General features: G+C 41.7%; 1 protein-coding gene across 26 annotated transcripts in view; it reads right to left on the bottom strand.

Moving 5' to 3' along the window:
• Positions 1–13,224, bottom strand: part of atp2b2 (ATPase plasma membrane Ca2+ transporting 2) — an 824,012-nt gene that overhangs the window by 244,466 nt on the left and 566,322 nt on the right. For all 26 annotated transcript variants that reach the window (XM_072582139.1, XM_072582135.1, XM_072582136.1 and 23 more), the window contains 2 exons: positions 9,866–10,123; positions 4,762–4,887 (listed from right to left, as the gene is read on the bottom strand). In XM_072582139.1, the coding sequence (XP_072438240.1) occupies positions 4,762–4,887; positions 9,866–10,123 (384 nt within the window). The remainder of the gene's footprint in view (positions 1–4,761; positions 4,888–9,865; positions 10,124–13,224) is intronic.

The raw sequence follows: 13,224 nt of genomic DNA, 5'->3' as shown, positions 1-13,224 counted from the left end.
TACCACATCCCAGAGATACACCAGACCAGTATTTCAATGTAGATGGAGCAGCATTGATCTAGAGCACAAGATAAAGCAATGATGACAGCTACAGAGAATAAAAAAACACCAGAGCTTGGATCTCAACTTAAATCAGAATCGAAAGGACACAGCTGAAATGGGAAAGCTCCCAAGTTGAGACCCCGGAAAACTTCAAGGAAAAGCTGGAAAAAGAGAAGACTCGAGAAGAAGAATTTGGAGACATCCAATTGCAGGGCTAAGGAGACTCTGACAGCAGGGAAACAGACTTCCGACTTCAAAGCCTAGCCATGAACCAATAATACGCAGGAGGAGAGAAACAGAATCAGAAACGTCAACAGTAAGAAGGAATAACGTAAGTACCCATCTCGGTTAGTCAGGCTCAATAGCCCATAAGGATGGCAGCTTTGGCTGAGACTTTGCCATGATCTCATCCAATTGAATTCAGGAAAGACCTAGGAAGTCAAGAGCAGGAGGTCTGGAAATGGCAGCTTCAGCACTGTAGGAAGCCAATATGTTTTTATATGCTGGTGGACCAATAGTAGGTGATATGCTGGAAAGGCAAAGCATGGAGAAAAGTACCACAGAATATGATGAACTGATTGAAGCATTTGATGTGTACTTTAACCTCAAATTAGAAATAATGGCTGAGATTTAATCAGTGATCTCTCATCCTGAGAATCAATAGTAAGCTTTTTAAAGGATTTAAATTATCTAGCAAGATGTGGGAAGAAAGGCACTTTGAAGGAATTATAAATCAGAGTCCAAAGATGTTCAGGTTAGGTGGATTGACCGTGTTAAATTGCCCTGTAGTGTCCAGGGATGCATAAGGGACGCAGAGTAGCCATGGGAGATGCAGGGATATGGGGCTAAGGTGGGTGAAGTTTGGATGGTCTGTGCAGACTTGATGGGCTAAATGTCCTTTATGTGCTTTGCATGGATTCTATGATTCTAAATTGTGGTTGTTACGAGGCATAAGAAATTATCCGATTCTGTCAATCCAAGGAGGATTTAAGGCTAGAACAGAGAATCCGATTCGCTATGGAGGCAGAAACTGGTCAGCACTGCAAGCAAATCTACCCAACTATTTTGACACATTTTGATGGTGAGTCTCCAAGATGTTGTTGTTACACTCCAGGATGCTACCAAAATACCATCAGCCACATCAAATTATTCAAGATGTGGCTCCAACTGAATCACGATCACAATCCAGCAGGGGGAGCTAAGTACTGTAAATAACTTCATTTGGGACATACCTAAAAAGGGTAAATTCATTCCTCTCATCACCTAAAAAAATACAAAAATGATCTTGCAAAAGGAAAAATTCCAGGGATATGGTATATTTACAACAAGAAAGAAGTTCAAGTTGAAAGATGCAGAGCAAAAGGTAACGCAAACATGTCTCGGAGAGATCAAAGAGAGTCAAAACTTCTCAACCAACAAGTTGAAGGTACAAGGCTTTATAACAAAATTTAAATATAATATTGGTGCAGTTGTTTTAATACTGGCAGAAAGCTTGCCTTAATTGAAGGCTGTGAGGGTCAGGTCAGCTAACCTAAAACTCCAAGGTCCAAGAAGCGTGGGTTTTTAAGTGGATTTGGAAATTACCATGAAGTTTAGTTACAAAGGATGAAATGTCTGTGAGACCTTGTCCATAAGCGCACTGTTGAGCAGTAATGCAGGTATTCCTCTAGGTCTCTCAAAGAGAGAGTGCTACTGTTGTTCAGGGTGAAGGTAGCTGAGAATTTCAGCAGGAATTTCTGAAGTTATTCAAAATTTTTAAGACAACGTATTGTCACATTATTCTGCCAGAAAATGTAAAACCCATCTATTTCTCATCTTCTAATGAGTAAAGTGAAACCTGAGTTAGACAGCATCAAAGTGGGGTATATCACCAGTGACAGAATTGGTACAACGGTACTCTAGTCCAAAACCTGTTCCCAGGATAAATGGAGAACTAAGATTGTCTTTAGATCTCACCCAATTAAACAAAGGTGTTCAGAGGGAAATCCACCCTATTTTAATGATAAATTGGCAACAAGCAAGCTTTCATAAATCTGCACATTGTTAAACCAAGGGGCAAGATTGTTGATGTTAATTATTACATCATTTGGGCCATATATAAATATAAAAATGCTTAAATTCTTCTGTCCAAAATTCCTGGTGGGGAAACAAGAGACTATTTGTCATTTGGATGATATCCTAGTGCATGGAAGAAGGAACATGACCAGAGACTCAGGGACCTGTTAAGGACATTACAGAATACAGGCCTTACACTAAATGAAAAATCCATTGCTGCAGAATGACAATTACGTTAGGCAGGATGCATTGTCCAAGAACATAGCACAATAGTGGATCCAAGACAGACAAAAGGCATCAGTGAAATTCTGGCAAATAAGTGCATAAAAGATATACAGCACCTTTCTTAGGCATGTTAAATCAAGTGGAAAATGTTGGCCCCACTTAGCCAGTCTTTTAACTCCATAAGAAAGCTTTTGAAATAAGGCACTATGGTATTGGAATAAAGAACAGACCGCGGCTTTTGAAAACATTAGAGAGAAGTTACTATCTGCAGATGTTTTAGCACATCAAAAATACACTATAGTATCTGTAGATGCATTGTACAGAGGACGAGCAGCATTTCATATTCAATGCAAACTGACAGAACACAAAAGTTAGTCCAATCCATGTTAAGAGTTCTGACAGAGACTGAACAGAGCCGCACAAAGAAGAAAAAGTTATCAGGTACATGTGAAAGAGGGAAGTTGGTTTCATGGAACTAAAATTCCAGGATGAGATACCCACAAGCTTTTTGTAACAGTGTTGGGTTGAAAAGAAATCTCAAGAATGCCTCTAATATTACAAAGATTCAGGTTCAGGCAGATGACAATGGTATAGTCCATATGCCAGGCAAGTAGTGGCAGATAGAGTCTCAAAAGCAGCAGTGGATGAAGAAGGTCTTGTTTTTATAAAAGAAGTGGAGTTTTATTCTACAGCAACTGAAGGCAAACTCAGACAAATCAGTGCAGTACAAAAGTCACAGAAGGAGCACACAAAGATGAGACAACTCTCTATAAAGGCAGTCGAAAATAGTCAGTGGACCAAGTGCTGAAAAGATAAAATGAGCAGAAACAGCACAGAACAGCAGTAAAAAATTTATTGGTTTACGGTCATAGAATGGTTATGCTACAGTCAATGAGAAGAGAAATGCTCCAGAAACTTTTGGCAGGATCTCCAGGTACCAGGACGAATAGAAGAACAGCAGAAGAATCAGAGAGGTGGTTAGGCATTCCAAAAGACATACAGGACTACCTTTCATCATACCTAACAGTGCTATACACAACCTACAGAGCCAATCCTTTCTGTAAGATTTCTGAAAAGACCGTGGGAAAGGCTAGTAACTGATTTATTTGATTTTAGAAGGAAAATGAATTTGGGCCTAATAAATAAGTACTCAAGATGGATTAACTTAATTCAACCACAGAAAACTCAGTGATGACAGACAACATTGAGATAGATCTTTCTAATACATTTTTCTGACAGAATTAGGGTCAGACCATGGATCTCAGTTCATGATTGAAGATTTCAGGATGTTCATTTCAGAGGCAGGCATCATGCTGGCGACAAGTTCTTCACACCATCCTCAGTCAAGTGGAGAGACGGAAACAACACTCAGGGCTATGAAGTCACTGATGCATAAGAACCCAGTCTGAGCTCTACTCAGTTACAGAGCCATTGAATAATTGATACTTGCCAGCAGAATTGTGAATGGGGAAGAAGTTAAAAGGGCACACCATTATTGAAACACAATTTCAGGCCAAATGTAACCTCTTATGACCAGGTGAAGATAAAACAACCAGAGAAAAGCCACAGCAAAAAGCAGCAGAACTAGTACAACTCTGGAAACAGGGTAAAAATGCTGACAACTTTAAAGTCCATGCTGAAAGTCTGCTTCAGGAACAGGAAGGCAGAAGCCACTATACAGATAAAGGGACAGCCAAAACTATACTGAATCAGATCAGTTACATTGCAACAATTCCAGAATTATGATCTGGATTGTGACATTTCGTGGTCGAGATCATCTCAAGTGGAGAGCTTTGTGGATTGGGGCATGGTAGAACAAGGTGGTGAGAATGGCGACCGTAATGATAACGGCAATAATGATTATAATGAATCCAAACACTCTGAAAGGAAGTTAAAGTAAACTACAGGAATATTGTCGACCAAGCCTCTCAACTTAGTGAGGGACGGAGTGGAGGCGGGGAGGGGGGGGAAGGGGGTGGTGGGGAGGTGGGGTGAAAATGTGGTATAAAAAGATTAGTGTAAATCATGATGATGTAGCTGCTCATATGCCTGTCATCAGTAAAAAATAACACACCAGTCTAGACTGAGCATTTTAACACTGACGTCTTAGACATTACACTTGAGAGCTGTGTTTGATAACCTATGTACATCTTATAAATAACGGAGTGTTATGGTGCATAGCGAGTTGAAGAATCTTACTTTGAAATAAAGAGTAACCAGCCTCAGGGGCAGTACATGTTCCAACATCCACAACCCAGAGATACTCTGGAACAGTATCTCAATGTGCAGGTAGAAGTATTGGCTTAAAGCACAGAATAAAACAAAGGGATTTAATGCTATTCCAGGATTTTTCTTTACATAACGATTGCTCATCACTTTTTATGTAACTCATTCTTTGCTATTCATGGTACTCTGTAATAAAATTTACAGTCTACTCACCAGAAAGTAGCATGGGGTCCTTGTCAGCTGACTTACGGACATGATCAGATTCTCCAGTTAAAGAACTTTCATCAATTTTAAGGTCATTTCCCTGAATTAATATTCCATCTGCAGGGAGCAGATCACCTGATAATTAAAGACAAAATAAAGGGGTTAGTAACACACTGCCAAGTGATTTATTATGCATTCCTACTGCAGACAATTATGGAACAATTAGACTTGGTCATTACAAAAGCGTTAAATGTAAAACAAACCACATGGTTATATAATAGAACAACAAAGCTTTGATCTCCACAAAAAGGATCTGCATCTAGCCCAGAATAGTGGATTAAAAGTTTTACAATTCTACAGGCTGCCAGACCTTCTTCAAAATAATTTTGAATTGACATTTTCCCAGTTGTTGCCACGTAAAAGGATAAATATGAGCCAATGTTTCTGATCCATTCCTTATATTTTACGAAATGAAGAAGCTCCAAATTTCTGATAGGAGATTCTGATGCGGGCTTCTTCAGGAATGTGGAGCTTTACTGCTATTCTGACAGGTCCCTCATAGTGTAGAAGGCAAACCACTGCCCCTTTAACAAAGTAGTCAGCTGCACATTCTGAAATTTAAAATCAAGAATCACATACAGCCACTTTGACAGCTGCTGCCAAACAGGAAGTACATCAGGAAAATGTAACATTAGGATGCTGGGAGATAGGATTCCAGTAGGTCAGAGGATAGAATGACAGATAATTAACATGCCAGGGAGGTAGAATGCCAGGTGGGGAGAGTTCCAAATGGATCGGGAGATTGAGTGACAGAAAAATAGTATTCCCAATGGATATGGTGTCAACAGATACAGTCTCATTGTACGAGGTGGTAAGTGTGCTCTGGAAATGTGCAAGAAGGTGAAAGCTAGCTGTGAGATAACTGCTCCCACATGGGGTGGGGCGGGAAGGTGGAGGAGGAAGGGTTTGGTCCCTAGCGTGGAAGTGGGTAGAGAGTATGGATAAGTTCACCAGGCTCCCATAGGGTAGGCTGGGCTTCGAAGCTGGGTAAAAGGGTACCAGGTCAGGCGCAGGGTCAAAGAAAGATTGGGTATGATGATGATGTAAAGAGGGGTGGGGTCCGGCAGTGAAGCAAAATAGGGTCAGGTCCGTTGGAGGGGGATAATGGGAGGGGTTTGGGTCTGGAAGAAGGGTGGCTAGAGTCACACAGAAGAGTAATGGGCAGTGAGGTTAGGCAGTGAGGCAAAGGGGCTGGGTAAGTGGGGGTAACAGAAGGATCAGGTCCTGCAACGAGGCAAGAGTTGGTCAGGTCCAGCAGTGGGCCAAGAGGAGGGACAGGGCCAGCACTGGGGTAAGAAGACATCAGCTCCTGCAGTGAGGCAAGAAGAGGGGCAGGGCCAGCGGTGAGGCAAGAAGGGGCCAGGTCCAGCAGTGGGGAAAGAGAAGGGCCAGGTCCAGCAGTGGAGCAAGAGGGGGTCAGGTCCAGCAGTGGGGCAAGAGGAGGGTCAGGTACAGCAGTGGGGCAAGAGGAGGGTCAGGACCTGCAGTGGGACAAGATGTGGGTCATGTCCTGCAGTGGGACAAGAGGGGGCCAGGTCCAGCAGTGGGGCAAGATGAGGGTCAGGTTCAGCAGTGGGGCAAGAGGAGAATCAGGACCAACAGTGGGACAAGAGGACGGTCAGGTCCTGCAGTGGGACAAGAGGAGGGTCAGCTCCAGCAGTGAGACAAGAGGGGGCCAGGTCCAGCAGTGGGGCAAGATGAGGGTCAGGTTCAGCAGTGGGGCAAGAGGAGAATCAGGACCAACAGTGGGACAAGAGGACGGTCAGGTCCTGCAGTGGGACAAGAGGAGGGTCAGCTCCAGCAGTGGGACAAGAGGGGGGTCAGGTCCTGCAGTGGGGCAAGAGGAGGGTCAGCTCCAGCAGTGGGGCAAGAGGAATGTCAGGACCAGCAATGGGACAAGAGGAGGGTCAGGACCAGCAGTGGGGCAAGAGGGGGTCAAGTCCTGCAGTGAGACAAAGATTGGATCGGGTTGGGCAGTGAAGCAAGAGGAGTGGGAGCTGGCACTAAGGTAACGAGAGTTGGCTGGATCCAGTAGTGGGGCAAGACCTGGCGGTGAAGAGTGATGAGGGGTGGGATAGCAGGGGGATTCTGCTGCACGGACAGATCCAGAGGTGGGGCAAGGGTTGTCAAGTCCTCTGATAGGGAAAGTGGAGTGTCACTTATGGCAGTGGGGTAAAGGGAGGTGTCAAATCGGAAAAGGGGCTAAGGGGCAGTCAGGTCTGTTGGTAGGGTACGGGATAGAGGGAGTGTTATTTCTGATAGTGGGTCAAAGATTGGGAATGGCGTTGGGTCTGTGTTGGGGCACTGGGTGGGGAGGTCAGTCTGATGGTGGAGTAAGGGGTGTTCGGTCTGGTGGTGCAATAATAGGTGCAATGCTGATGGGTTCAGACCCAACAAGGAGGTGGGCTGGGGTCTGTAGAAGCCACAGTTGGATCTCACTGCAGTTGCCCCTGGGGAAGAGCTGGCTGTTAGGACTTGAGGCTGTTTTTTGTTGGAGAGAAGAAGGTTGAGAAGGTTAAGATAATAAGAGGGTTAGATAGGATGACAGTGAGAGCCTTTTTCCTCAGATGTGATGGCTAGCATAAGGAGACATAGCTTTAAATTGAGGGGTGATAGACATAGGACAGATGTCAGAGGTAGTTACTTTACTCAGAGTGGTAGGGCCGTGGAACGCCCTGCTTGCAACAGTAGTAAACTCACTGACTTTAAGGGCATTAAATGGTCACTGGATAGACATAAGGTCAAAAGTGGAATTATGCAGGTTAGAACGGCTCCAGCTTGGTTTCACATGTTGGCAAAACATCGAGTGCTGAAGGGCCTGTACTGCGCTGTAATGTTCTATGTTCTTAGTCCTTGGCTGGGCATATTGAGTTTGTTGGGTGAGATGTAGTTGGGAGTGTGTGAGCTAAGTTGGTGTGGGGGGGGGGGGGGGGCGGGGGGGGGGGGGGGGTGGAGGTAGAGGGGCAAGTCAGTTGAATAGTCATTCAATTAGATTACTTACAGTGTGGAAGCAGGCCCTTCGGCCCAACAAGTCCACACCGACCCGCCGAAGTGCAACCCACCCAGACCCATTCCCATACATTTGCCCCTTCACCTAACACTATGGGCAATTTAGCGTGGCCAATTCACCTGACCTGCACATTTTTGGAGTGTGGGAGGAAACCGGAGCACCTGGAGGAAACCCGCGCAGACACGGGGAAAATGTGCAAACTCCAGGATGGAATCGAACCTGGGTCCCTGGAACTGTGCGGCAACACAGCATGGAACCCATTTCCCAAGCAGCCGGACTGTGGCAGTTCAAGAAAGTGCCTCAGCACCAACCTCACGGGTAATTAGAGAAGGGTAACAATGGTTGACCTTGCCAGCAACTCACTTACCATGAACGAATTGTTAAAAATAACAATTGGAATTGACAGCACCACATGAGTGGCTGTTGTGGTTTGTTAATTGTAAGCACTGTTGTGGTAATTAATGATGTTTGAAATCTGATCTATATTTTTCTGTCAGGCCAGAGCAGAAGGAGCTTCACTCTGTGCCTAGCCAGTACATTCTTAAGGGAATAGTCAATGATGGTACTAGATGTCAAAAAATTGAAAAATGGTTCATTCTCTACTACTGACAGATGCGAATATGAAATCCCTTGAAAAAGTGATAAATGGCTCAAAACAAACAATGGAAGCTGTTAATCAAAGGAACTAACTAATAAGATATTAAGAACACTAATGAAATCATACAGAGCTGTTTTATCCTACTTATGAGCAATCAAAACTAAATGCAGTGGTAATTCCAACACTGGGGTTTCAACTGAGAAAGACAAGAATTCACACATATTGGAGTTTTTAACTTCATTCGTCCCATCTGCAAAAGCAGAGCTGCTACCAGCAGAAAAGAAAAATTGTAATTGGACAAACAGTAAGGATGCAGACACAGTTAAACCCAAAGACTGATTTTTAAAGAGGCGCGCACAAAGTAACTATGAAAAATTGAACAAAAAATTGACAGGGTGAGGGAGACAACAGGGGACAAATTCAAACAAGGTGATTCTTGTGTGCTCCCTGTTCAGACAATCATGAAACACCATCAATGTTCACCGATAGGTTGCCTGCCCATTGGCTCCTTCAGCTGAGAAGCAAAGACCGAAAGAAACAAAGTGAATTAAATATTAGTTTCCCGTCCAAATTTCTCTGACTGATGATCAGCATTCTCCTTGGCAACCATCAAAGGTATTTACAAGCTGTGTTAGCTGCTTCTTATCGGAGCAGAGAGGATAGGATTTGATGTCCAATGGTCGTTCAGGGCCAAAATGCACGAAGGGAGGGAGGGTGGGTGGGATGGGGGAGGGGGGGGTACAGTCTGTGACACTTACAGTAGGCTCTGAAACACGGTGGTAAAACAAAACAAGAGAGTTCAAAATATAAGGGTTTTTTTTAATAAACCAGTCACTCAAATAAAATGAAACAAGCTCAATGAATGTCTATATGAGGAGATGAAAAATTAAAAAAAACTTAATTCCAAAACATTTGGGAATCCTGATTCAAAAGGGAGGGAGACAAAAGAAAAACAATGAACCATAGGCCAGTTAGCTTAACATCTGTCATGTTAATTTATTAAGAAGAATATAATCACAGTGTATTTAGAAATATATGATATAATCAAGAAGAGTCAGCTTATTGAAGGGGAAATCATACCTGACAAATTTATTAGAATTCTTTGAGGAGATAGCAAGCAGGCTAGGTAAAGGGAACCCAGTAGATGTAATATATTTGGATTTACAGAAGGTATTCGGTAAGATACCACACATAAGGCTTCTTAATAAGCTAACAACCCTGAGTACTGGGGCAATGTATTAGTATAGATCAAAGATTGGCTAACTAATAGAAGACAGAGAGTTGAGACAAAGGGGGCATTTTCAAGATGGCAACTTCCAACAAGTAGAGTACTACAGAGATCAGTAGCAACCTGGATGAAGAAAGTAAATGTACACACAGTCTTTTATAGTTATAAAATGTATTTCTTTTGATTACAATTAATAAAAACTATTTCTCCAGCTTACCATATTTAACTTGTGCAATGTCACCAGTAACAATTTCTGACACTGGGATTTGGACAACTTGGCCTCCTCTGACAACAGCGAACTTCTGTTCTTGTTCAATTCGACTTTGCAAACCTCGAAACTGCTTTTCTTTGCTCCAGTCATTAAAGGCAGTTACAAAAACCACACAGATAACGGAGAGTAGGATAGCGGCTCCTTCAATCCACCCTGCTTCAGCTTCACCCTCATCTTCCACACCACCTGCAGCATTACCACACACTGTGGAGACAGCAGATACAGAATTAATTCAAATACAAGTTACACTAAAATGTGAGCCTGATTGTCTATTGCCAACTGCCTTCTCAACTGTTTACTGAATTACATCATATATCAATGGTATTGAAAGCAAGTGCATCATTTTTGCATTTTTTTCACCCAGGTCATATTTACCTGTCCAAAACTTGATTCTTCAGAACTTAACCATAATTTAATACAGCAACATTTTTTGTAAAATTGAAGTGTTATCAAGTATCATAAGCATTTGGTAGAATAAATAGTGGCGGCTCAGTGGTTAGCACTGCAGCCTCACAGCACCAGGAACCCAGGTTTGATTCCAGCCTCGGGTGACTGTCTGTGTAGAAGTTGTACATTCTCCCTGTGTCTGCGTGAGTTTCCTCCGGGTGCTCTGGTTTCCTTCCACAATCCAAAGATGTGCAGGTTAAGTGAATTGGCCATGTTAAATTGCCCATAGAGTTCAGGGAAATGCAGGTTAGGTGCATTAGTCAGGGGTAAATGTAGAGAAATGGGGAATTGGTTTGAGTGGGATACTTTTTGGAGGGTCAGTGTGAATTTGTTGGGCCAAAGGGCTTGTTTCTACACTGTAGGGATTCTGTTTTATTCTATCCTATAATCAATTGAATCTATTGCTTAAGTTGAGAATACCACAGGTAATTATTTCTAACACAACATTCTAGATGACTCGACCTTCTGTGACAACAAGGGAGATTGTTGAGACATTGATATTAATTTTCCAGAATCCTCTAGATTCAGGGAAGGCTCCATTAGCTTAGCAGATAGCGAATGTACGTGAGATATAAAGCAGAAAACCACAGGTCAGTTAGCTTAAAACATGTCACGGAGAAAATGTTACAAGCTATTAACTAAGAAATTATAGCAGGACACCAAGAAAAATTCAAGGGAATCAACAGAGTCAGCACAGATTTGTGGAAGGAAAATCATGTTTAACCAATTTATTGGAATTTGTAGAAGTAACATGTGCTGTAGTTAAAAGGGAACCAGTGGATGTAGATTTTCAGAAGGCATTTAATAATATCCCACATCAAAGGATATTATAGAAAATAAAAGCGCATTGTATAAAGGGTGACGTGTTGGCATCAATACAAGATTGGTTAGCAGGAAACAGAAAACAGGCAAAAATGGGTTATTTTCTGTTTGGCAAGATATGTTGAGTAGTATGCCATAGGGAACAGTGCTGATGCCTCAACTAATTCACACAAATGACAGGAATGAAGGAACTTTAGGGATGGTTGCTAAATTTGCAGATGGCTTCAAAAATAGATATGAAAGTTAAGTTCTGAAGAGGATGTAAGGAAGTTACAAAATGGATATAGATAGGTTGTTAGTTAGAAAAGATCTAGTAAATGGAGAATAATGTGGGAAAAAAGATAAATCTTTCATTTGGGCAGAATGAATAAAATAGTTTTATTTTTAATTCCAGGCATTCGGAAAACTACTAATGTAACATCCTTATTCAAAAGGGAGGGAGACAAAAGAAAAACAATGAACTATAGGCCAGTTAGCTTAACATCTGACATGTTCGTCTATTATAAAGGATATAATCACAGCATATTTAGAAATATATGAAATAATCAAGAACAGTCAGCTTAATGAAGGGGAAATCATGCCTGACAAATTAGGGGCAATATATTAGCATAGATAGAAAATTGGCTTACTCATGGAAGACAGAGTTGAGATAAAGGGGACATTTTCAAGAATGGTGACCTGCAACTAGTGCAATACTACAAAGATCAGTGGTCACAATTACTAACAGGTTATTCTACTGACCTGGATGAGGAAGGTAAATGTACAATAGTCAAATTTGTAGATGACACATACATTATGGAAAAGCAAGTGGTGAGGATGACACAGAAATGTTACAGAGGGTTAAGTGAATGGGAAAAAAACTCAGCAGATGGAATGTAATGCGAACCTATGCACTTTGGCAAGAAGAATAGAATAGTTGAATATTATTTAAATGGAGAAAGACTGCAGAAAGCAAAGAGGGATTTGGTGGTCCTCATACATGAATCACAAAAGTTCAGCAAATAATCTGGAAGGCAAATAGCACGTTGCCTTCATTTCAAAGGGAATGGAGTATAAAAGAAGGAAGGTCTTGCTAACAAAGCATACAGTAAGCAGACAATACCTAGAATACTGTGAAAGGTTTTGATCCATTTATCCAAGGGAAAATGAGCTGTCATTGGAAGGAATGATGTAAATGCATTGGAAACAATTCCAAAAGAATTTACAAGACTAATTCCCAGAAAGAGCGGTTTCTTTTATGAGATATCATTGGATAGCCTGAGGTTTTATTCGTTGGAGTTTAGAAGATTAAAACGCAGCTTGATTGAAACATATAAGAGCAGTTTTGACAGGATGTATGTGGAAAGGGTACTTCCTCTCATGGAAGAATCTAGAACTGGTGGTCTCTTTCAAACTAAGTGTTGCCTATTTAAGACAGAGATTGGGAGATTTTTGTTTTCACATGAATCTTTGAAACTCTCTTCCTCAAAAGTTGATAAAAATAAAGTCTTTGAATATTTTTAAGGCAGAAGTGGATACATTATTGATAAGCAGAGAAGTGAAGTATTTTAGCATAGGCAAGAAAGTGGAGTCATGAGGTCAGCCATGGTTTTATTGATGGTGATATTAATCCTCAGATTACTGGTTGTAGATCAGCATTCAATTAAGGGAAAATTGAAAGAGTTCATTTTCAAGAAAGGGCATGCAGATACTAGATTAACATCCGATGTCAAGCAGATCATTGTCAATATGTCATCCCCTGTTGTGTGCTTTAAGGATTAACGCCTGAGGCAACTTTATTTAAGTCAGGAAACAGTGATAATTGCCAACTAGCAATTTTCCACAAATTGCATAAGTACGTTTCAATATTTTTGTGCAAATTAGTAAATTTTAGCTAAAGTCAAGGTCCATGGTATTTCAAAGCTCAAGAGAATGAAGCAGTCAATAAGTCAGGAACTGATGGTTCAATAACCCAAAACTTGGCAATACTCATTTAAGATCTTATTCAAGCAACTTGGGTAAAGCTTTGGCGAGGTTCCATTGGATGTTTCAGTTCA

Source organism: Chiloscyllium punctatum, chromosome 12 (genome assembly GCF_047496795.1).
Source record: "Chiloscyllium punctatum isolate Juve2018m chromosome 12, sChiPun1.3, whole genome shotgun sequence".
In the NCBI taxonomy this organism is placed as follows: domain Eukaryota; kingdom Metazoa; phylum Chordata; class Chondrichthyes; order Orectolobiformes; family Hemiscylliidae; genus Chiloscyllium; species Chiloscyllium punctatum.
This window is presented reverse-complemented; position numbering and strand designations above follow the sequence as displayed.